This window comes from Bos indicus x Bos taurus, chromosome 5 (assembly GCF_003369695.1).
Source record: "Bos indicus x Bos taurus breed Angus x Brahman F1 hybrid chromosome 5, Bos_hybrid_MaternalHap_v2.0, whole genome shotgun sequence".
Taxonomy (NCBI): Eukaryota; Metazoa; Chordata; class Mammalia; order Artiodactyla; family Bovidae; genus Bos; species Bos indicus x Bos taurus.
The window spans coordinates 45,864,348-45,887,701 of NC_040080.1; the positions used below are offsets into that span (position 1 = coordinate 45,864,348).

Here is a 23,354-nt window from a genome sequence, read left to right on the forward strand (position 1 = left end):
TGGAGCAGGCCCATGAGGGTGAGAGCCACACCCAGATGCTCCCCTCTCCTCCTGCAAGAGGAGGAGCCTGAGGCATCCCATGAAGGCTCCTCAGAAGGTCCAGGCAGGTGCAATCCCAGATGGGTAACCAGATCAGAACATGGCCTTGGATGGACTTTCCTTCATCCCTGCTCCCATCCCCTAGCCCCTCAGTCCTGCTCCTGGAGATTGAGTGAGCCTGGCCTCCAGCTCTGCCCTCAGGGGACCCCAGCTCCTGCACACTGCTTAGGTCTGCAATTAGGCTTCAGCATCTGTGCTCAGAGTCACGGTTAGCTGTAGAGGAGGTGAAAGCAGTTGTTTTAAGGTCGATTTTCTTATGGGTCATTCTAGCCTGTGTGGGGAATAGATGAGTGGGGCAGGGAAGTGCCCCAAGGTAAACACAGGAAGGCAGTTCTAGAAGCTCCTGCAGGAGTCCTACTGATACGTGAAGGCAGCCTGGGTGAGGTGTGTGCTGTCTCTCTCTCCCCTCTGTTTACGGCTAACCTTCTCTCACACCTGCACACAAGCCCTCTGCTCTCAATCACCCTTGGGTGTCCATTCTGGTCCCCAGGACTAGAGGAGGAGCATCTCAGTGCTCAGCCCAATTCAGATGACATGGGCTCCCCCGGGCATCCCACGAAGCCTGCAGGGCTCCAGGATCTTAGGGAAATGATTGGATGGGAGCCCAGCAGGCAGGCAGGAGGAGCCATGGAGGATGTGCTCCCCGAGACCCTGGGAGACAGGCTCCCGGGGAAGGAGGTCAGCCATCTGGAGCCCAGGTTAACCCATCAGTCAACACAAGGAAGCCTTAGTGAATCAGCTCATATTTATTGAACCAGAGTCTAAGGAAAACAAGGTGGAGAGAACCAGAGCAACCTGAAATATCTTATCCAGCCTCATCCCCCAGCTGAAGAAGAAACCGAGGGTCAGAGAATTGTGTCTGTTGGCTCCAGGCTGTTTCATCTCCTGACACACCGAAAGTTCCTTGACCTGTTTCTGCCTCCTTGTTTCATCCTTCTTTCTTTCTTTCTTTTAATCAACCTCTGTTCCTCCTCCACATTTGGATTTTCATGGAAACGTCACTGGTCTCTTGGTGCACTCTGGACCCAAAGAGCTCCTGGCAACATGTCAGATGTTCCATCCACTGTGTTGTCACACCACTGCTGCCACCAACCTCATCACCACCATTGTCATCAAGAAGCCACTGCCTGAAGATCTACACAGACAATTCTTCATGAAGACGTACAGATGGCCAGCAGGTACGTGAAAACATACTCAACGTCACTAATTATTAGAGAAATGAGAATCAAACTACAATAAGTTATCTCCCCTACAGTGATCACAGGGGCCATCACCTACATCTACAATGCTCTGAGGCTGTGGAGAAAAGGGAACCCTCCTACACTGTTGCTGGGAATGTAAATTGGTGCAGCCACTATCGAAGGCCATATGGAGTTTTCTTAAACAACTAAAAATAGAGCTACCATATGATTTACCAATCCCACTTCTGGGCATATTTCTACAAAAAAAATTAAAGCTCTAAATTGAAAAGATACACATACCCTGATGTTCATAGCAGTACTATTCATAACGGCCAAGACACGATATTAACCTAAATGTCTGTTGACAGATTAATGAGTAAAGCAAATGTGGTACATGTATACACTCCATGAATCCTACTCAGCCATAAAGAAGAATGAAATAATATTATCTGTAGCAATATGTATGGATCTAGAGATTATCATACTGAGTGAAGTAAGTCAGACAAATATGTGATATTAACTTATATGTAGAATCCAGAAAAAATACAAATGACCAAATGAATAGAAACAGACTCATAGACAAAGAAAACAAACTTTTTACCACAGTTTTGGGGGGATAGGTAAATTAGGAGATGGGATTAGCAGATACACACCAATAAAGTAGGGACTGCCTACTGTAGTAGCAAAGGAACAGTATTCAATATCTTGTAATAAACTATAATGTAAAAGAATAAAGTTTAAAAATAAAATAAAATTTTTGAAAAATGAAAATAAAAATAAAAACACACACTCAAGTAAAAAAAAAAAAACAAAGAATAAAAAAGAATATAGATATACACATGCTCAGATGTTCTGTTGTGTCTGACTCTGTGCAACCCCATGGACTGTAACATGCCAGGCTCCACTGCCTATGGGTTTTCCCAGAGAAGAATATTGGAGTGGGTGTCATTTCAGCCTCCAGGGAATCCCTACCCAGGAATCAAACCTGTGTCTCTTGCTTCTTTAGCACTATGCCACCTGGGAAGCCCAGATAAATACATAGATATCTGTATAATGAAGCACTTTGCTATATACCTGAAATTAACAGAATATTGTAAATCAATTATCCTTCAATTAAACAAACAAACGAAAGAAGTCACTGCCTAAGTAAGACACATCAGCTAGGACCAAAGGTGAGTTGCTGTTGGAGGAGAGGTCTAGAGACCACCACCAGGGGAAGACTCTTCCTGCTGGGACATCACAGCCTGTGGAGGGCAATAGAGGAGCCCCTGCCACTTCTGGATCCCAACAATCCTAACTGACGTTCTGCCATTTCCAACCCGTTCGTACACCTGGCCTCTCATTGCTAGTTCGCCTGCCTCTCCCTTTATTCTGCCTCCAGTGTCATCTTTAGTCCAAAGTGGTTTCTGATGGGAGGGGAGTTTGGGGGAGAATGGGTACATGTATATGAATGGCTGAGTCCCTTTGCTGTTCACCTGAAACTATCACAATATTGTTAATCGGCTATACTCCAATACAAAATAAAACGTTCTTAGTATGAAAAAAAGTGGTTTCTCCCCACCTCTCATGCTCTGGTCCCCACTCCTCCCTTAATCCAGGCTCCAGGCCCTTTCCTTCTCTCTTCTCATCTATCACCTATATCCATCCCTTCCCTGCTGTGCTCAACTAATGCCAAATCCTAACACCCAGCTTCACTAATGTGGTCTCCAGCTCCATTAATGTGGTCTCCAGCTCTTCCCTCTAACAAGGTACCTCTGCACTTTAGCCCCTCACATGTCCCTGGACCCCGCACTGCTCTGGGGGTGGCTAAATCAGGTCCTCCTGCAGACCCTCATAGATCTGGGTGAGCTCCTCCAGCTTCCTCTCCAGCTCCCTGGCCCGCTGCCGCAGGTTTTCAGCTGATGCTGTCTTTGCACCGTCGTGCAGGTGCATTGACTCCTTCACCAGGAAGCCCACATCCATCAAGAGGAAGACCCCTGAAGTGGCCAAACCCGCCACCCGGACTCCTTTGCTAATTGTTAAAGCTGTGGCTTTGAAACCTGCCTGTATCTGTTGGATGGCTGGGCCAGAGATTCTCCCAGCATTCATGCAGATGTTTACAGTGGCTGCACAGCCAGGAATGGCTTTGCCTGTCTCCATGGCATGAATTAGATTTTCAATGCATTTTACAGCTTCTGTGACTTTCTCTGTTGCGGGGATGCTCCTGAGTACCTCTAGGAGAACCTTCCATTTCTTCATGAAAGTTGACATCATGTGACTGGCTTCGGTTTCTGCTGATGACCTATTCACATGTTCAATGATACTGGTGGACACACTGGTCACAGTAGCTGCTGCTCCCAGCCCTATCCCAGTGGCCAAGAGCACCACACTGGCCCCCATTGTCACGGGTGCCAGAGCCAGGCCAACAATGGTCAGAATACTGGACACAGCACCGGTGCTGTGGGCCATCACATTGGAGATGGTACATCCCTTATGGACTTTCTCAACCTTGTCTGCGAGCTCACGGAACTTGCTTATGAACTCCTCCAGCTGCTGTTTCACCCGAGGAAACTTATTCAGAAACCTCCTCCTGTCCAGCTGCTCTTTGGAGAGTCTTTCTTGGTCCTCCTCAACCAAGGATATTTTCAATTCGTTCAGATATTTGTGTAGTTCATCCACATCTTCCCTGTAATGATGAAGGTCAAGGGATTAGAAAGGCAGTTTGCTTGTCTATAAAATTGGCTCCATAATATCTATTCTGCATAAATACAGATATGTTACTATAAATCATTAGAAAAGAATTTTATAAATGTAAACTTTTCTCTTTCAACCTTAAACACGTTTCATACTTTGTAGATGCTCCATCTTGAAATAGCTAAACTTGGAATAGGTAGATGAAAGTCAGCTTAGGATACTGGCAACTTAAGAGAGAATTCTCAGGTAGTCCAGAGGATACAACTCTGCACACCCACTGCTGGCCTGGACTCAATACCTGGTTGGGGAATGAGGACCCCACAGGCCATATGGCTCAGCCAAAGAAAAGGTATGTGGTAAAGATGTCTCACAGGGGGTCAACACCACCACTTTGAAAGAGTTTTTGGAGTGGGAACTCCACAGATAAACAAAGACGTGTAGGACTGGAGGACAAAACCTTCATTCAAGGGCCTCAGTGTGTAGTGAGAAGTCTCCCTGCCCTTTGCCCTTGGCTACTGGGAAGTGGTCCCTAAGCCCCTAGAATTCTGCCTGATAGGAGTGTCCTTGCCTGCCTGGGCCTTTGGCCACTGGTCAGTCTGAGAAGGTGACAAGTGACCCAAGGTCTCTGGGTCCCATGGTATCAGTTCTGCCATCTGGTAGAGCTGGACACTAGGGCACAAGTCTGACTTCCAGGAGGGGCTGGAGATGACAGGTCAGGGTAATTTGGCTTGTAAGCAAGTGAGTGTCCCTGATAGGCAGTACTCCGTGCATCTTATCACACACCGAATCCAGGTCAGTAACGTGTCCTGAGGACAATGGAAACTTCATATATGAAACCTGCCCAGACTCTGCCCTGTGGCTGGTGGGAACTTTTATCCTTCCCTGTAGTAAACTGTAGGAGAAGGTGATGGCACCCCACTCCAGTACTCTTGCCTGGAAAATCATAGACGGAGAAGCCTGGTAGACTGCAGTCCATTGGGTCACGAAGAGTCAGACACGACTGAGCGACTTCCCTTTCACTTTTTACTTTCATGCATTGGAGAAAGAAATGGCAACCCACTCCTGTGTTCTTGCTTGGAGAATCCCAGGGATGGAGGAGCCTGGTGGGCTGCTGTCTATGGGGTCACACAGAGTCGGACACAACTGAAGTGACCTAGCAGCAGTAGCAGTAGTAAACTGTACCTGGGATCATGAAGCTTTCAGTGAGTCCTGTCCATTCTATAGGGAATTCTTGAACCTGAGAGTTGTTTTGGGGATCCCCTAAATTTGCCATTGAAGTCAAAGTAAGGGCAGTCCAGGGCACTGTGCCCTTATATTTTGAAGATTGGCTGTCTCTGAATTAGAATTTTTTAAACCCCAAAAGTCAGAGCTAGAAGACACCTTATAATCATTTGGCCTGCCATCTGCTGTCTTCTAAGCATTGAGCCCTTGACCTTCTCAGCAGAAGGTCAATGGGTCCACCCACTGCCCCAGTGGACAGGGGAGCAGGAGATGTGCTATGAGCCCTGGCTTCCCTTGGACTCTCCAGCTCACCTCACTGACTCCTGACCCATCACCCAGCACCCTCAACCGCTCAGGGGTCACCAACCTAACTCACAATTTACCTGGTGACAGCTTCACCTGCCTGCACCCCAAGGCTGTGTGCAAGTTTGTGGAACCTCTAAAGATTTAAGGGACTTGAGGAAATATCCATCTGAATGGCTGAGCCTGAGGAGACCGGCACTTGCAAGGCTGGTGGAGGAAGCCTTTTCCTCTTGGGTGGGGATGTGTGAGGCTCCTCAGAATCCCTCAAATGTCACGCAATCACATCCACTCATTGTGACCCTGGAGGGCTCCCTGAGCCATAGGGCCTTCCCACTGTCAGGGGGACTCCACGTAGATTAGAAGAGGGTTCCCGATGGAGTGAGAAGCCAGGTCCCAGGCAGATGTACAGATACCGTCACCCAGGGCCCTCTAGTCCAGCATGAGGGGAGCCCATCAGGGAGGGAAGAAATGTCCCCCTCTCCCACTCAGGGGACCTCTTCAAGGGTCACAGTCCCTTCAGTTCTGTGTCCTTAGGGCCCACTGTCTTCACTCTAGTCCTGGTCCCGCTACCCAAGCCTGCCTACTAGTCCTCCAACCTGGATCCGCTGCTTCACCCTGACCCTTGGGTCTGACCCTGGTCAGGCCTCCTTGGTCCTTTGGACGAGATGATTGCACTTGGTTCCCCACCGCTGACCCTGCAGTTCACTCTGAGGCCATCACCATAATCCATCAGACTGAATTGCTATTCCCATTGGACACAGGACAGATCTGAGATTCAAAGTCTTAAGCCCACGGTCCCAGGAGTTGGGCACAGCTAGATCCAGGATCCCACCAGCTCCTCCAGTTCCTCTCTAGCCTCTCTCCCTTATGGGCCAGCAGGATCCTGCAGGGTTCGTACAGTTCCTAACATCAGGAATAGAAAGACTGTAGGCAGAAGCCCAGGACACAAATGGTGGTGTCAGGATTTTCCAACTTGTCCCAAAGGAAATTCTGCTTGGTTCTCCTCACCAGAAAGAAGACCCTTGACCCTGTCTCTTCCCAACAAGCTTTTAAAATGTTTCTATTGACTGAGTACTTACTATTTGTCAGTCATTATGGGAATCACTTTACATGCATGACCTCAGTGTCCTCACAGTAAAAATGAAAAGATGAAGAAACTAAAGCAGAGAGTAGTTCAGTAACTTGTCCAAGGTCACATAACCTGCCCCTTCCTTGCAGGTTTCGTCTCTTCTCCACCCACCATCATTCACTGTCAGCAAATGACATGGAGGAAACATTCCTGATGGGATCTTGAGAAGGAACACCCCTGGCCCCAACAGTAGGGTCCTGCCTGGAGGAGGCGTTACTCCAGGAGGAAGCTGGCGTGGTGCTGGGGGACGTGGGTGACCTTCCTGGTGCACCTGTGCCGGTTACCTGGACAAACTGTCTTCAGCCTCAACTCTCTTCAGGTATTTTTTCAGCATGAGTAGCAGTGTCTCTGTGCTCAGTATGTCCCAGAGACATTCAACGACATCCTCAAAAAAGATCTCAGTATCTAGATGAAAGAAAAGGAAATAAGATTAGAAGAATATGTGATGGGACATAAATGTTATTGAGTATAAAATAGTTAAAATTCCTCTTGCTGAGCAGCAGTCACTTGGGGTGCTCTTGGTGTGGTCACCTAGGAGGGTTATGGATGGACTGTCCCCTCCTCCCCACCCCCCAATTTGTGTTGAAGAGTTAACTCTTGGTGACGTTTTTGAAGATAGGGATTGTAAGGAGGTTAGGTGAAATGAGGTCCTATGTGGGATTCCCAGGTAAATTGAGGCCATAGTTGGGATTCCCAGGGAGTTCTAGTGGTAAAGAACCTGCCCGCCAATGCGGGAGATGTAAGAGAGGTGGGTTTGATCCCTGAGTCAGAAAGATCCTTTGAAGGAGGGCATGGCAAGCCACTCCAGTATTCTTGTTTGGAGAATCCCATGGATAGAGGAGGCTGGCAGGCTGCCTTCCATGTGGTTGCAAAGAGTTTAACACGACTGAGCGACTGAACACACACACACAAAGAGAAGAAAGAGCAAGTGTGATTTGTTAGTTACCCCTTCCAGAATAGATGGGCAGCACCTTATAAATGAATGCTTTCATGTTTGGGCAGTGAAACAATTGAATACTCACGTTAAATGGGATAAAGAATGTAATGACTACAAATAGCCTCAGATCACTACAGGGTGAGACTACTCCTCAATGAGTTATCAAAATCCCTGAGTGATTTCAGAGATCTGGAGGTTATGGAATTGTAGATAAGATATTGGTGGCCAGGCTATATACGTGTGTGTGGGCTGGGACTTGATATCAAATGTCTTTCTTGGTAAATCCACACAAAGAGACATTATCCTTATCTCACAGAAGAGGCAAGTGAAACTCAGACAGGACAATGGACAGCCCAAGGCCACAGAGCTGAAAGCTCTGAGGTTGAATCCAAAGTCAGGTGTCAGACATTTCTTGGACAAGACTTTGAATCTTCCTTACATTTAAAACTCCTGTTATTTGTTCATTCTACTCTATAGCACACAAGGGGAATTCTTTGCAATTCATTATTGGTGGTGAGCATGCAGTAGCATATATAGAAGTACAAATATAATGTTGTACACACGAAACTTAGAAAACATTACAAACTCATGTTCCCTAATTTTAAAAAATACTTTAGGACCACATGCCATTGAGTAAAACTACCATGTGAGAGGATTCCTGCTTCTGACCACAGACTCTAGGATGGGCAGGGGAGGGATCCACCAGGTGGAGGAGGGGTGGAGCCAGATGTGATCCTCATCACCCCTCCCCTCCAGGTGGGAGATGGCAAAGGCCAGACAGGTTCAGAGCAGGGTCCACTGACCCTTGCAGAGAGGCTGGGCTTATGGCTGGGAAGAGCCGGAGGAAACGGCTTCTGTGGTGATGCCCTAAGGTGTGGGAGCGGGAGGAGGTTTGGGCCAAGGGAGAGAGCAGGAGAAGTCCAATGATGCTGGAGGACCTCCTCTCCCAGGCCTGCCTGGCCTTGGGGACTGCCATCTGCGGTCCATGCTCCGCATGTGCTCTCCTGGCCACTGTCCTGAGTCACTTGCTGGGTGGTGGGAGAGGCAGGAAGTGAGTACCTTGATCATGGCTCCCTGAGGAGACGGCTGGGAAGGAGGCTGTGGGCAGACCCCAGGGTGAGGGGATCTCCTGGTCTCTCTTGGAAGCTCAAGGATGTTTATCCATCCTCTTCATGGTTCTTGATTCCTCTGTAGTTTAACTAGCCTGGAGACACCTACCTCAATTCTGGGTCACAAGTAGGAACATTCCAGAGAAGAGAGAGCTGACTACCTGAGCAGTGTCTGAAGTTTTCTGAGCTCATGGTGGCAGCAGGGGTTCCCAGAGATCTCCCTTCACTCCTTGTTTGCATCAGGCTGGAAGGAGGTGTGACCTCACCCTTGGGGAAGAGAAAACAGACTATGGGCTAGATCACGAGTGAGCAGCGGCTGCAGGGAGCAGTGAGGGGGAGCCCTCTGGTGGGTTCCCCTGGGAAGGCCACCAGTGCCACCAGGGACTTGACCCTCTGCGTTTCCCTGTCCCCTGGGCTCTGCTGGCTGTTAGTTAAGAAAAGTCACTCACCTCCTACAGCTCCTTCCAAGCTGAGTCAGAGTCCTGCTCTCCTGTTGGGGCACAGGGAAAAGGTAATCAGACAGGAGACAGCCACCTGTGAAGTTATAGGAGCAGTAAAACCAGAGATGAAGAACACATAGAAAGGAGAATAGAAAGGAATACTCTGGGAATTATGTGAGGTTGGGACACCTGTGTCACTAATTGGTAATAACTACTATTGATTCAGTGTCTATGACGTGCAGGCTCCTGAAACTCACCTAAACATGGGTCAGCCCAAGACTTCATGCTGGTGCCAGAGTCTGGACTTGAACCCAAGTCTTTCTGATTCAAATAGCAGGTTAATGATAACTATGCTCTACTCCCAACAATATTCAAAAATACTTACCTGGGGATATATGTTAATTGGTAAATGACTCTTTTTATTCCAAAATGATGTCTTGCTCCCTGTGCCTGAATCTCTGCCTTGACAAAGTTTCTGGTGCTGCAGCTCCCACAGCCCACATCCTCCTGCCTTCTGCAGGAGCCTTTCTCAACAACCCCCTCCCTGCAGCCCTGCCCTGGGCAGCTGAGGACCTGGATGGCGCCCAATCCTCTCTGTGGTCCTCCCCTGACTGTTGCACTTCGGGGAGTTTCTAATTGTTTGTCTAAATAATAGTGTAAAGAACACTCTTCTTGTATGAAACTTTGCTTGTACTTGAGACCGTGTCCTTAAGCTGTTTCTGGAAGTAGAATGATTTGGTCAGGGCTCTAAACATTTTAAATGTTTTCATACCTAGAGTTGCTCTGTTGTGCCAAAAAATTGCACCAATTTATTACAGTTATATTCATATATGAGGGTGTCAATTCTTTTAATCTTGCCAATTCTCAGAAGTCTCCTCTTCAAAACCGATCTTTATTGAGAGAGAATTTTTAAATTCTGTTCGGGATTACATTGCCTTGGTAGATGATGAAAGGAAACAAACGTCGATTACATTCAGCAAATTGTAAGATGACAAAAGTGCATTTATTAGCTCCTCCTCCTGAGACCTGACTGAAATGATAGGAAACATGTTTACAGTTGTAATAATGGCTACTGATAGGAGGCATCTCTGTGCTTGTGGTCTTCGTTCTGTACTGATAATTGATCTAAGACTTTACCGAATATAATTTGGATCATTCCAGTAACACTTGAGATATGTACCCCAACTCCCCTCCTTTTTTCATAGATGTTATGTGACTTGCCCAAGGTCAGAAATCTTGTCCATGACAGACGAGGTTTCAACCCACTTTCTGGGCTCAAGAGCCCATACCTTGCCTCTAGGTGCTCTGCTGCTAATATAAAGCCAGGAATGTGGGCAACAGGAGCCCAGAGTCTTCAGCAATAGTTTGAAGACTGACTGGATGAAGAAGTGACTGCTGAATAAAGAGGAGTGGAGGAAAGAAATGGAGAGAAGGTGTACAGGCTAGAGGAATGCTTGCTTAGAGCAAAATGAGAGTGACACAGAGGAGAAAGCAGGGGATAGTCCCAGCATCCCACATCCCATCACATATTCACGCAAATCCACACCAGACAGAGGAAAATCTTAATTCAGAGACTCCAGAAAAAATATTTCTGTATTCTGGAATTTAGGGGTCGTCAGGCAAGCGTTCTACAGGGCAGCTTACCAATCAACTCTACTCCCTCTTAAATATGAATGGGTCATCCAGGATTAGATACATGGAAACAATGATAATGTGGAAAATGTGACTTAGACAAACAAATGAGAAATGACACCAGAAGAGATAGATGGACAATTCTGAAGGAAGAAAATAATTTTTAAAACTTGAACCCAGGTCATTAAGTCAATTAGAAAGGATTTTTGTCATAAAATGAGATGCACTGAAAAGTGGGAAAAATTGAAACAGACAAAAAAATCTTGGGAATTAATAAGTGTTTACCAAATAAGTCTAAAGAAAGATTGGAAAAGAAGGTCAAAAAAAGCTTCCAGAAATTTTTTTAAATGACAGAAGAAATGGAGCTAAATGGAGAATAGAAATGTTGCTATTCACAATCGTTCCTGAGCAAGTTACTTGAGAGTGAGGTGCAGAGGGAAAGAAAAGATGTGTGTGTGTGATGATGATGCAAAGGATAACCAAGAGAAAGAAAGATTCCTGAATGTGATCCAGGAATCAGGAACATCAACCCAGAGAGAAGGGAATCCAAGGATCACAGCTGGGCACACAACAGATCTAGAGAGAAACCAGTTCAGAATGGGGTAAAAAGTCCAGAGTCTGTGGGGACAGGGGACTCGGTATCATATGAGGCACAGGAGCAAAGAAATGGAGGAAATTTGAAGACAGACAGTGCACGGGGTGAAAACAAAGGCAATTCCAAACATCAGGAAAAACTGAAGCTGTGCCAAAATGTATGTGCAAATAGATAGTGTTAATACAAGTTACTCAAGAGAAAACATTTAAAACATCACAAAATGTAAATTCTCTTCTTTGACTTTTAACTTTTAGAATAAGGCATTTAAAAATGAGAACTAAATTTATTTGCTGTCAATCAATATAAACATTAAATCACACTTCTAGAAGTTGGGAACTGAAGCACTGAAGAGAGAAAGAGAAAGTCTCGTTTTACAAAGTGGGGAATCAAGAAACACCAGTTGAACCTGAGGGCCTAAGAAATAATGGCACAAATAAAGTACATATAACCACAAAGTTTTGTAACAGAAGATGTAAGATTAGTGGTATAATGATATTAGGAGAAGATCGGGACGGATATAAGAAAAAGTATAAAAATACCTGAAAACATTATCTTCCCTGGTAAGGAGTAAGTAAAGAGTATCAAACTTTTTAAATTAGGAAAAGAAAAATATGATACTTAATGTTTATTAGCTATCCTGGTTGACGACTTCCCACTCTGCACCAGGCAGCATTTTAAGTGCTTCTCAAGCCTTCACTTATTTTCACTTCTCTCAATGACCCTGTAAGTAAGGAAATTATCTAAGGATATTGCTTAATTACCTAAAGAAAAAGCAAACAACCGAAAGTGCTTTTTACTACGAAGGGGTGTACAGAACCCTGTGTATAAATTGATTTGTTTTAAACATATGCGTTTAGTATTTTGGAGTTTTTTAATTTTATAAAAGCAGAAGTCACTTCATAGTAGTTAGTAACCCATGAGAATGGGTTGATTTCTGGCGCCACTACATAAAACTGGTGGAAGCAATTGGATTAAGAGACAATAAGAAGTAAGCCTGACACCCGATGTGACAACTGTCAGTGTAGGAGACATGTTTGTGATGATGAAGCCAAGCTCTCTAGGAAAAGGAGGGATGATAATACACGTAAACCAGGACAATCACAGTGGCCTGTGGCCTTAAACTAGGAGAAGGCAGTGGCACCCCACTCCAGTACTCTTGCCTGGAAAATCCCATGGATGTAAGAGCCTGCAGTCCGAGGGGTGGCACAGAGTCGGACATGACTGAGCGACTTCACTTTCATTTTTCACTTTCATGCATTGGAGAAGGAAATGGCAACCCACTCCAGTGTTCTTGCCTGGAGAATCCCAGGGACGGAGGAGCCTGTTGGGCTGCTGTCTATGGGGTCGCACAGAGTCAGACACGACTGAAGTGACTTAGCAGTAGCAGTGGCCTTAAACAGATCCATCATCTAGCAGCACCTTGCCCACAAACATGTGCACCCATGGGCTTCTGTCCACTCAAAGGAAGCAAGACTCCTTGAAGGGGAGGTCAGTTCCACAGGTTGGCATCTATATCCACAGGTTGGCATCTATACACCCCCAAAAGGCAAAGATTCTCTTGGAAATGTTCAGAGCAGCATTTAGAAGGGGCACCCACATAAAATGAGCTTCCCTGGTGGCTCAGATGGTAAACAATCTGCTTGCAATGTGAGAGACCTGGGTTCGAACCCTGGGAACATCCCCTGGGGAAGGAATGGTTACCCATTCCAGTATTCCGGTCTAGAGAATTCCATGGACAGAGGAGCCAGGCTCCTCTGACAGGCCATGGGATCACAAAGAGTCGCACCCTACTGAGCAACTTTAATGTAACTCACATATACTAATGCTGCTGACAATGGAAAGTGAATACTATGATCATGTTTCATTGGGCCAAGTTGAGTCTGAGAAAGGCCATGAGTTCATAACAATTCAATGAGAAGAGTTTATATCAAAAGTGGCCAAGAAGGGAGACATAAAACTTACAAAAGGTAGCTATGCTGCAAAGAGGAGTAAGTGTAGTGGGAAATATTTCACTGTTAATTGAATATAATAATAAGAAGAGTCTTAAAATCGATGGGTATATTCCCTTCTGTCTATTTATGTGACCATTATAAAGGACTGAGAAGGAAAGAATACCCCTGACATCCCAAGGCTGGCCTGGTATCACAACAGGGTGATGCTCTTCTCCTGTTGGATGTAAAGGCTCTCACAGAACTCCAGCCTCACACAGGGTCACCCTGAAAGCAGGGGCAAAGGAGACAGCAAACACCCATCACTGTGCCCCCACCACACCACACCCCCTCCCTTGGCTGAAAAGCGGGACTACTCCTTCTTTAACAGTCACACCTTTTTGCTCACTCTGGTCTCCCCTCTCCATAGATGAGTTACCGAGACCCCCACTGATAGAAGTGCCCCTCATTTTCTGTGTCACCTAAACTAGAGTGGACCCATTTCCTTAGTGAGTGAGTGAAAGTCTCTCAGTCATGTCCAATTCTCTGAAACCCCATGGACTATAGAGTCCATGGCATTCTCTAGGCCAGAGTACTGCAGTGGGTAGCCTTTCTCTTCTCCAGGGGATCTTTCCTACCCAGGAATCAAACTGGGGTCTCCTGCATTGCAGGCAGATTCTTTACCAATTGAGCTATCAGGGAAGCTCCCATTTCCTTAGAGCCTCCCCCAAATCCCCTCACCTGAGCCCCCATCCTAGAATCTTTCTATCACCTTCTCTCTGTGATGCCTGGGGTTGTCCCTCAGGAAGAGTAACTTGTTCACTAGGGAGTGTGCCTGGTGGTGGAGGCTGGAGTCACTGATTATGTGGATGGGAGAGAATTCACACAGGCAGGTCTACCTTGAAGCAGGTGGGAGAAGAGCGCTGGCTGGTCCTGCTCCACCCTCTCTGCCTGGAAGCTGCATGACCCAGGAGCCAGGGCAGCCAACTGACATCATGAAACACGAGGACCAAGAGCCAAGGCAGAGAGAAGAGGAGGGCTTGGGCAGAAAGGGCTGGATCCTGAGTGATGCCAAAACTTTGTAAACACATCTGAACCATGAACCTCATCCTTCATCCTTTCCTCCCGTTCTTGGCCTGGCCCTGACCCTTGTCTGGGGCCTCAGATGCATGTGGATGCTGATAGTGCTTCCTCTGCTGGATTCCTATCCAGGCTTCCTCCTCTGTTAGCCTCTGATTGGTCCCTTTTTGGAAAGGCTGTTGGTGGGAGAGGGGAAGACCCTGGAGAAGCCTGGCCCTGCCCAGCTGCATGGCCAGTCATGCATCCCTTCTCTTTTCGTGGGCAGACAAATTCTCCCCAACCATCTCCCTCCTGTGCCTGCAGTCACCCTCCCTGGGAAGGGAAAGGGGCGTTAAGAAAGTCCCTGGCTGAGCACCCGGACCCGCCCGACTGCCCCAGCTCCTGTGTTCCTCACGCTCTCTGTCTCCACAGGGCCTGCTGCACGAGAATGACACCTCACTTGGCACAGGCTGTCCCTCCCCAAGACATGTGCTTCCCCACTGGCCTCACCGTGTGACGGGTTGCTTGTCCCTGGAGGCCCAGCTCCAAGCCTCCCTCTGCCACCTTTCCCCAGTTGCTCTCCAGCTCCTCTTGAAGGCTGCACTTTCCTGGTCATGGTCCTTTTTGCTCAGTTTCTCCAGGTCTGAGAAACCTCCCACATCATCAGGGCCCCTGTCTCTTCTCTGCTACACCTCCTGTCCAGGGCCTCTGGGCACCCTCCACCCTCCTGGGCACAGTAGGGCCAAAATATGAGGGGTGGGACCCCTTATGGGGACATGAAACAAGCAGCTTCTCAATGACACAGCACAATCCTAGTTCTCCTGTTAAAATTAGAAAGGGAGGGAGGGGAGAAGGGGAGAAAGAGGAAGACAATGGAGAAGAAACTAAAGATCTTAATCAATCAGTCATTCAAAGGATCCAACATAACCAGAGAGAAAAAACTGAGGGGACTGAAGGAAGCATTAAAAATAACATTGATTTGAGAAAGCCTTTCTAAATGCACACATTCCACAAGACATAGTGGAAATTCTGACCTACTGAACTCTTGGAAATGAAAATTGCCAGGGATCCCATAAACCAGGTCAGAAAAAATATCTGCACCCACAGGAAAAAGTGGAAATCAGCTTTTAAAAACTTAGTAAGGGAATAGAACAAACAATTCCCCAGGAGGTAGCTTGCCCAGGGTCACACAGCTCGCTGTGGGCAGAGAGGAGGCCAAGGCCAGGCGTTTGGACATGGGTACAAGGGCAGGGTGGGAATGTGGTTTTAATAACCCAACATTTCTAGGATTGTCTCTGCCGGTAAAAAACATAGATCTAAGCTCATGCCCCTCCTGTTATACTGATGTCTGTAGAGTTCGGCTTTTTATCTTAAGATTGCAACACCGGGATGTATGTGGACCTTGTGCAGTGAGCCCTTCTCACTTCTTCCAGCAGCGCCACCTTCCCCACACAGGACCTCCCATCACCCACATCCTGAGCAGAGGGCCTGGCAAACACAGGAAGCCAATGCCCTTCGACTCCCCACTTGGTTTCCTGTCTATTTCCAGGCTGCAATGTCCCCCAGGGCCTGGCACTGAGCCTGGCTCTCAGAGGCAAGGTTTTTCAACAAACCTTGATATATTGTAACTGAAAAAAATCCCCTTTCCCCCATCAGCCCCAGCCTAGCACCCTGGGGACAGCTTTAAAGTGGCCAGGCTATAGGAGGGGAGGCTCTGACTCCCCTGTCCTCCTCTACCCTCTCTGCTTCCTCCAATTTCCCAAAGTACTAAGCACACCCAACACCCACCTTCCTTCTGGGGTCGCCGCTCATGTCTCAGGAGTCCACATCCTGAGCTGAGCCCACCTGAGCAGCTGTGGCCCTCCCTCTGCTCTGTTTAGGGGCCCTCGGCTGGGAGGAAGCCCTCACACACACCTGCCTCCACATCCAGGCTCTGCCCCTGCTTAACCTGCTGCCTCAGCCATGACCTCACCTCTCTGCACTTCCAGTTCCCTTCTTCTGTCAACTAGTGACATCATCCTTTCTCAGACATTCATCCTGAGGATGGGGAGATGGGCAGGGTCCCTCCCCTCTGTTTACCCAGGGGTTTTCCTCTGGCTGAGTGTGAACAAGATCCAGACGTTTTCAGCTGTGCAGAGGCAGCCGCCAGCTGTGCATCTCTGCAATGACCACACACACCCTCTGTGCCTAGATATACTCTGGGAAGCAAAAGTGAAAGCAAAACCCTCACTTCTGAGTGGTTCAAGTCAAACAAACACCCTGCCCACCAGGCCCCGCCCTGGGACTATTTCCACCTCAGACTGACTTACTTAGAGAAAGAAGCCCAGTCCTGACTTCCCACGTCCTTCTTGACACAGTCCACTCCGTCTCAGGCTCCATGAAGGAAGACCTGCCACCAACACACTGTGAGTCCCTTGGCAAATCACTCCCCACCCCTCCCCATTCCATCTTCTCACCCCTCCAACCCCACACTCACCAGCCTGCCTGACTCATTCACCTTCGTGCCACCAGCATGAGGTACAGTCCTAGAACAGACCAGCTGCTCAGTGCATACTGGTCATACTCTGCTGTTGAGGACCACATGCAGGTGGCTTCTAGGATTCACTCACACTTCTAGGTTCTTCTGCCAGGGACACCTGCTGCATCCAACCAGGAGAAATGCTTTCTGCAAAGCCCAAATCTGGCATCACCTCCTCTAAGAAGGCCTCCGTGACCTCGCCTGTTGAGCCCACTGTTTCCTGTTCTCCTCCCATGGTATCTAGAAGAGGGGCCTAAGGCCACCCCTCAGCCACTCTGTCCATGACCTTCCCCCCATCCCTTTTGATCAGATCCCTCTAGACTTAGCCCTGCTGGCAGAGACAGAACTCGTGCATTTAGTCCACAGGAGGAGGCCCAGCCTTGGTGGTCACTGCCATAAGGTGGATGCAGAAGTTCGTGGGAAGGGCTGAGAGCATGCTGCCTTTTACTACCTCAGCTTATCTCCACCTGACAGCACATGTTTTTCTCTCCAAATGGAAGACATTTATCAGAAAATCAGTGTCCTGGCGACTCAGAGAAGTCTGCAATGGAGCGCTGGCCCTTGTCTCTCTTTGGTTCCTGAGCAAAGAGCCTCTGTGGACGGGGCTGAGTGTGTGGCAGGGACTGTGCTCACACTGTCCATGCCTTTCCTGTTGAATATCACACCAGCTCTAGGAGGGCCAGCTCCGTTTCATAGATGAAGAAATGCAGGTGAAGTTCCCACAGTCTGAGAGTCCTGCAGCTGGACTGCTGGTGATCTTCTCGGTTTGCCTCAAGCAGAAGTGACTGCAGTGGACCTGGATGCCCCATGGAGGCCCGCCTGCCCTTCCCTCAGGGCTGCTTCACCCCAGGAAATGTCCCTGGGCCATTATGGTCCCCTCACCCCAGGTTTTGAGGAAGAGACAGGAGATTATTTCCTGAGGATAGCCAGCCATAGTTTGTTTTTAAAGCCAACTGTTATGTATCTGACGTGTTTTGCAGATAAGGGAGCTGAGAGGAGGGGAGAGGTGGGCACTTTGTTCCAGCAACTCAGGCACTTGTGTTTGGTAGGAGAATGTCAGCAGCTCACATCCTGCAAACATTCATTTGACACCCTGTTCAGAGATCAAGGCTCAGGCCAGGACACAAGCCCCAGAGCCCAGACACAGAGGAGTCAAGGGGCAAATGGGCAGCTGCCCTGCCCACTGACCTGCACAAGTCTGCCTCTGACCCCACGGGAGCTGCTGGAGCTCAAGAATGCCTCTTCCCCAGAGCTCGGTGTCCTCTGGGGACAGCCAGATCTGGGTGTCACACCTACAGAAGGGACACAGGGAGGAAGAGTGTGAGGCAGGGGTTTTTCTGCAGGGAAAATCGGAGCACAGTCACCACTCCCAACTGCTCACTTTAAACCTCAGGCAGAAATCCAGGAAGCAGGGGGGCGGGAAAGCCACGTGGGCCTCCCCGGGGGACACCTGCCTCCATGAGGGCGGCCAGTCCCTACTTCCTCAGTGCCTCCACACAGGACAGCTGGGGGCCCTGAGCTGCTGATGGGTGTCCCGGGACTCACTTCCCGGCCATGAGCCCCTGCATCAGGCCTGGAAGCCGATGATGACATCGATGACCTTCAGGTCCCACTCCTCCTCCAGGTGGGCCAGCACAGTAGCCCAAAGAAAACCTGTACCGCTCTGGCCCATGCGGTACAGGTTGCTCTCGATCTCCAGTACCCTGAGGTAGAAGAGGAGAGCTGACCGCTGACCACATGCCACCCCATCCACCACGGAGTCCTAGAGAAAGACCAAGGCCCTGGATCGGTCTTAACGCTCTGCGCACAGACTTCTCCTGGTGCAGGGAAGGCGGGGTGGGGGGACCCCAGGAAGGGGGCACGTGGGGGCCAGCACGGGACAGGTAAGGAGTCAGACTTGCAGAGAAACACAGAACCTGGGCCCTGAAGGGATTTCACCTGCTGGCATCTCTGCCCCGTGCATTTCTAACCAAGGGGGCAGTGGATATCGGGGCTCTGGTACATTACCCTAGGTGATTAGGGAAAGAGTGTTTCTTGAAACAGGTGAAGTCTAGAGGGGCTTCAGCATACTTAGGAACCTAAGGAGCGAAGCAGCGGAAGCCAATAAAGTGGGGCCAGGTGCAGGATGGCGCTCAAGGGCCACAAGTGGCTTGGGAGCAGCGCTGTGACAGGGCAAGTCTCTCATCAACAACTGTCATTGACGAGGAGGCTGGGCCCAGACTGGGTGTAACCCAGCATCCGAGTGAAACCAGTTGTTAGCTACTCTGTGCAAGCAACACAATTTGCTGAGAAGAATCAGGTTTTGTGAAAGCCAGGACCTCCACAGACTGAGGACACCCCCGTTCAATTAGGTCCACGCCCTGGGATCCAGCCACTGGAGGCTGTGCGCCAGGTGGTGTGAACATGCGCTCATAGGTGGCCTTGGCCACACCTCGATGGCGAAGTCAGCCTGCAGGGACACCCGGGGAGGGGGAGGGTGGCGGTGGGGAATGGGTCAGACACAGGGAGCCTTTAAGCGCTCATTCCCTTTACCCCAGCAATGTCATCTGCAGGGCCCACCCCCGGAAAAACAGCCTCAAAGATGAGCGGGAAACTTCATACACAAATATGTTCACTGCAGTGTTATTTAAAAGGAAGGAAGTTCCAAGAGCCTAAATTCCAACAATATGGGCAGAGCGAACTTAGATGTTTGCGATGTGTTAGTCATTCAGTTGTGTTCAAGTCTTTGTGAAGCCATGGACTGTAGCTCGGCAGACTCCTCTGTCCATGAAATTCTCCAGGCAAGAATCCTGGAGTGGGTTGCCATTCCCTTCTCCAGGAAGTCTTCCCGACCCAGGGATATGAACTCGGGTCTCCCGCATTGGGGGCAGATTCTTTAGGGTCTGGCCACCAGGCAAGTGAAGTGAAGTCGCCCAGTGGAGTCCGACTCTTTGGGACCCCTTGGACTGTAGTCTACCAGGCTCCTCCGTCCATGAGATTCTCCAGGCAAGAATACTGGAGTGGGTTGCCATCTCCTTCTCCAGGGAATCTTCCCAACCCAGGGACCGAACCCGGGTCTCCTGCATTGGAGGCAGATGCTTTAACCTCTGAGCCACCAGTAGAGTTACCAGGCAAAGACCTTTTTAAAATATAGGGATGGAGGGAGGAGCTAAGATGGCAGAGGAGTAGGACGGGGAGAACACTTTCTCCCCCACAAATTCATCAAAAGAGCATTTAAACGTCGAGTAAATTCCACAAAACAACTTCTGAATGCCGGCAGAGGACATCAGGCACCCAGAAATGCAACCCAACTCTTCGAAAGGAGGTAGGAAAAAATATTAAAGACAAAAAAAAGAGACAAAAGAGGGAGGGACGGAGTTCTGTCCCGGGAAGGGAATCTTAAAAAGAGAGAAGTTTCCAAACACCAGGAAACCTTCTCACTGCCGAATCTGTGCCGAGCTTTGGAAGCACAGAGGGCAACATAACAGGGAGAAAAAATAAATAAACAATTAAAACTCGCTGATTGCGAGCCCTACGGTAACTCCCCCAGTGGAGAAGCAGCGCAGACGCCTGCATCCGCCATTAGCAAGCGGGGGCTGGGCAGGGAGGCGCGGCGTGGGCTGCATCGCTGAGAGTAAGAATCTGGCCTGAATACCCTGAGCGCTATCTGAGTGAAAGAATTTGGGCTATCAAACCAGACTGTGGGATATCTACCACGCGAAAAGCCAGCCCTAACCTAAAACCGCCAGGCCCGCGCACGGAACAAAGGACTGAACAGAGATAGCCGGCTGCAGACCTTCCCCCTCCGGTGACAGGCAGCCAGAGCCGGAAGGGGGCAATCGCAGCCCCAGAGAGACATTATCTATAAAACTGTAAGCAGGCTTCTTTGCTAACTAAAACTTCTTGGGGGTCTGGACGGTCAACATCTGCCTGAGAAGGTGCGCCGGTTTTACACCCAGATAACCGAGTGGCGGGGAGGCGATAAGTCACAGCATTGGCGCTCGCCAAACATCTCATCACCTGTGCTGCTCGGACCTGGGAAGAGCACAAAACACAGGCCCAACTGAGTCTGTGCCTCTGAGGACTACTCGAGTGCCTGAACCTGAGCGGCTTGGACCTGGGAGGTGCATGCAGCCCAGGGCCGGCCTCGGATTGTTCCCGGTGGAACAACCTAGAGTCCGAGCAGTGTGGACAGGGAGGCTACACGCGCCGTGAGCGGGGGCAGACCCAGGGTGGCTGAGGCACTGCGAGCCCACGCCAGAGTTATTTGTTTGCAGCATCCCTCCCTCCCTCCCCACAGCGCGACTGAACAAGTAAGCCTAAAAAAAAAAAAAAAAAAGGGTCCTCCACCGTGCCCCTTGTGTCAGGGCGGAAACCAGATACTGAAGAGACTAGCAAACAGAAGAAGATATAACAGAGGGAAACGCCTTGGAAGCTACAGGCAATAGATCAAAACCCTGTGGTTACTACGGACTACATAGGAAGGGGCCTATAGATCTTGAGAAATATAAATCTGACCAAGGAACTAGCCAAAAATGAACTGAACCCACAACACCCACAAAAAAAAAAAAAAAAAAAAAGTCCTAGATATATTTTTATTATTTTTACGATCATTCTTTCTTTTTTTTTAATTAAAAAAAATTTTTTTTAAGTCCTCTATTGTTCCTTTAATTTTCACTTTTATAACCTATTACTTTGCAAAAAAAAAAAAAAAAAGACCCTATTTTTTTTCTTCTTCAGCAAACTTCATATATATATATTTTATAATTTTTTGACCTTGTTTTTTTTTTGTTTTTGTTTTTTTCTTCTTTTCTTTAACATTGTATTTTTGAAATTCCAAACTCTAGATTTTTAATTTTCGCTTTTTGGTATATGTTATCAATTTTGTACCTATAGTTTTTTTTTTTATATAATTTCTGTGACTTTTTTTTTTTTTCTTCTTCTCTGTTTCTTTCTCTTCTTCTTTTATATAACATTGTATATCTGAAATTCCAAACTTTACTCTAGATTTTTAATTTATGCTTTTTGGTATTTGATATCAATTTTGTACCTGTATTTTCTTTATAATTTTTGTGACATTGTTTGTATTTGTTTGTTTGTTTTCTCTCTTTATTTTTCTTCTTTTTTTTTTAACATTGTATTTTTGAAATTCCAAACTCTACTCTAGATCTTTAATTTTTGCTTTCTGGTATTAGTTATCAATTTTGTACCTGTACTTTCTTTATAATTTTCGTGACCTTGTTTGTTTTTGTTTCTTCGTTTTTTCTCTCGTTCTTTTCCTTCTTCTTTTCTTTAACATCGTATTTTTGAAATTCCAAACTCTACTCTAGATTTTTAATTTTTGCTTTCTGGTATTAGTTATCAATTTTGTGCCTGTACTTTCTTTATAATTTTCGCGACCTTGTTTGTTTTTGTTTGTTCGTTTTTTCTCTCGTTCTTTTCCTTCTTCTTTTCTTTAACATCGTATTTTTGAAATTCCAAACTCTACTCTAGATTTTTAATTTTTGCTTTTATGTATTTGTTACCAATTTTGTACCTTTAAGGACCCAATCTTCAGGACCCATTTTTCACTAGGGAGCGAGATTACTGGCTTGACTGCTCTCTCTCCCTTTGGACTCTCCTTTTTCTCCACCAGGTCGCCTGTGTCTCCTCCCTAACCCCTCTCTACTCTACCCAACTCTGTGAATTTCTGTGTGTTCCAGACGGTGGAGAACACTTAGGGAACTGATTACTGGCTGGATCTGTCTCCCTCCTTTTCATTCCCCTCTTTTATCCTTCTGGCCACCTCTGTTACCTTCCTCCTTCTTCTCTTCTCTGTATAACCCCGTGAACATCTCTGAGTGGTCCAGTTGTGGAGTGCACATAAGGAAGTGACTACTGGCTAGCCCATTCTCTCCACTATTGATTCACCTCATCTCATTTGGGTCACCTCTAACTCCCTCCTCCCTCTTCTCTTCTCCATGTAACCCTGTGAACCTCTCTGAGTGACCCTCACTGTAGAGAAACTTTTCATCTTTAATGTAGATGTTTTATCAATGGTGCTGTATAGAAGGAGAAGTTTTGAAACTACTGTAAAAATAAGACCGATAACCGGAAGCAGGAGACTTAAGTCCAAACCCTGACTCCAGGGAACTCCTGACTCCAAGGAACATTAATTGACAGGAGCTCATCAAATGCCTCCATACCGACACTGAAACCAAGCACCACACAAGGGCCAATAAGTTCCAGGGCAAGACATACCAAGCAAATTCTCCAGCAACACAGGAACACAGCCCTGAGCTTCAAGATACAGGCTGCCCAAAGTCACCCCAAAACTATAGACATCTCATAACTCATTACTGGACATTTCATTGCACTCCAGAGAGAAGAAATACAGCTCCACCCACCAGAACACCGACACAAGCTTCCCTAACCAGGAAACCTTGACAAGCCACCTGTACAAACCCACACACAGTGAGGAAATGCCACAATAAAGAGAACTCCACAAACTGCCAGAATACAGAAAGGACACCCCAAACTCAGCAATTTAAACAAGATGAAGAGACAGAGGA

General features: G+C 47.7%; 1 protein-coding gene across 1 annotated transcript; it reads right to left on the minus strand.

Moving 5' to 3' along the window:
* Positions 1-826: 826 nt before the first annotated feature.
* LOC113892667 (apolipoprotein L3-like) lies at positions 827-16,494 on the minus strand. The gene is made up of 5 exons (XM_027541800.1): positions 16,386-16,494; positions 9,102-9,142; positions 8,814-8,919; positions 6,891-7,011; positions 827-3,945 (listed from the first exon to the last, which is right to left on the minus strand). The coding sequence occupies exons 3-5, from the start codon at positions 8,890-8,892 to the stop codon at positions 3,087-3,089; spliced, it is 1,059 nt and encodes a 352-aa protein (XP_027397601.1). The 5' UTR covers positions 8,893-8,919; positions 9,102-9,142; positions 16,386-16,494; the 3' UTR covers positions 827-3,086.
* Between the last annotated feature and the right edge of the window lie 6,860 nt (positions 16,495-23,354).

Excerpts from the sequence above, each read along its gene's own strand:
- LOC113892667 (XM_027541800.1), bottom strand. The coding sequence starts at position 8,892 with ATGCAAACAAGGAGTGAAGGGAGATCTCTGGGAACCCCTGCTGCCACC. Across the intron at positions 7,012-8,813 it reads AAACTTCAGACACTGCTCAG|ATACTGAGATCTTTTTTGAG; the intron begins GTAGTCAGCTCT and ends TCTTTCATCTAG. Across the intron at positions 3,946-6,890 it reads GCTGAAGACAGTTTGTCCAG|GGAAGATGTGGATGAACTAC; the intron begins GTAACCGGCACA and ends TCATCATTACAG.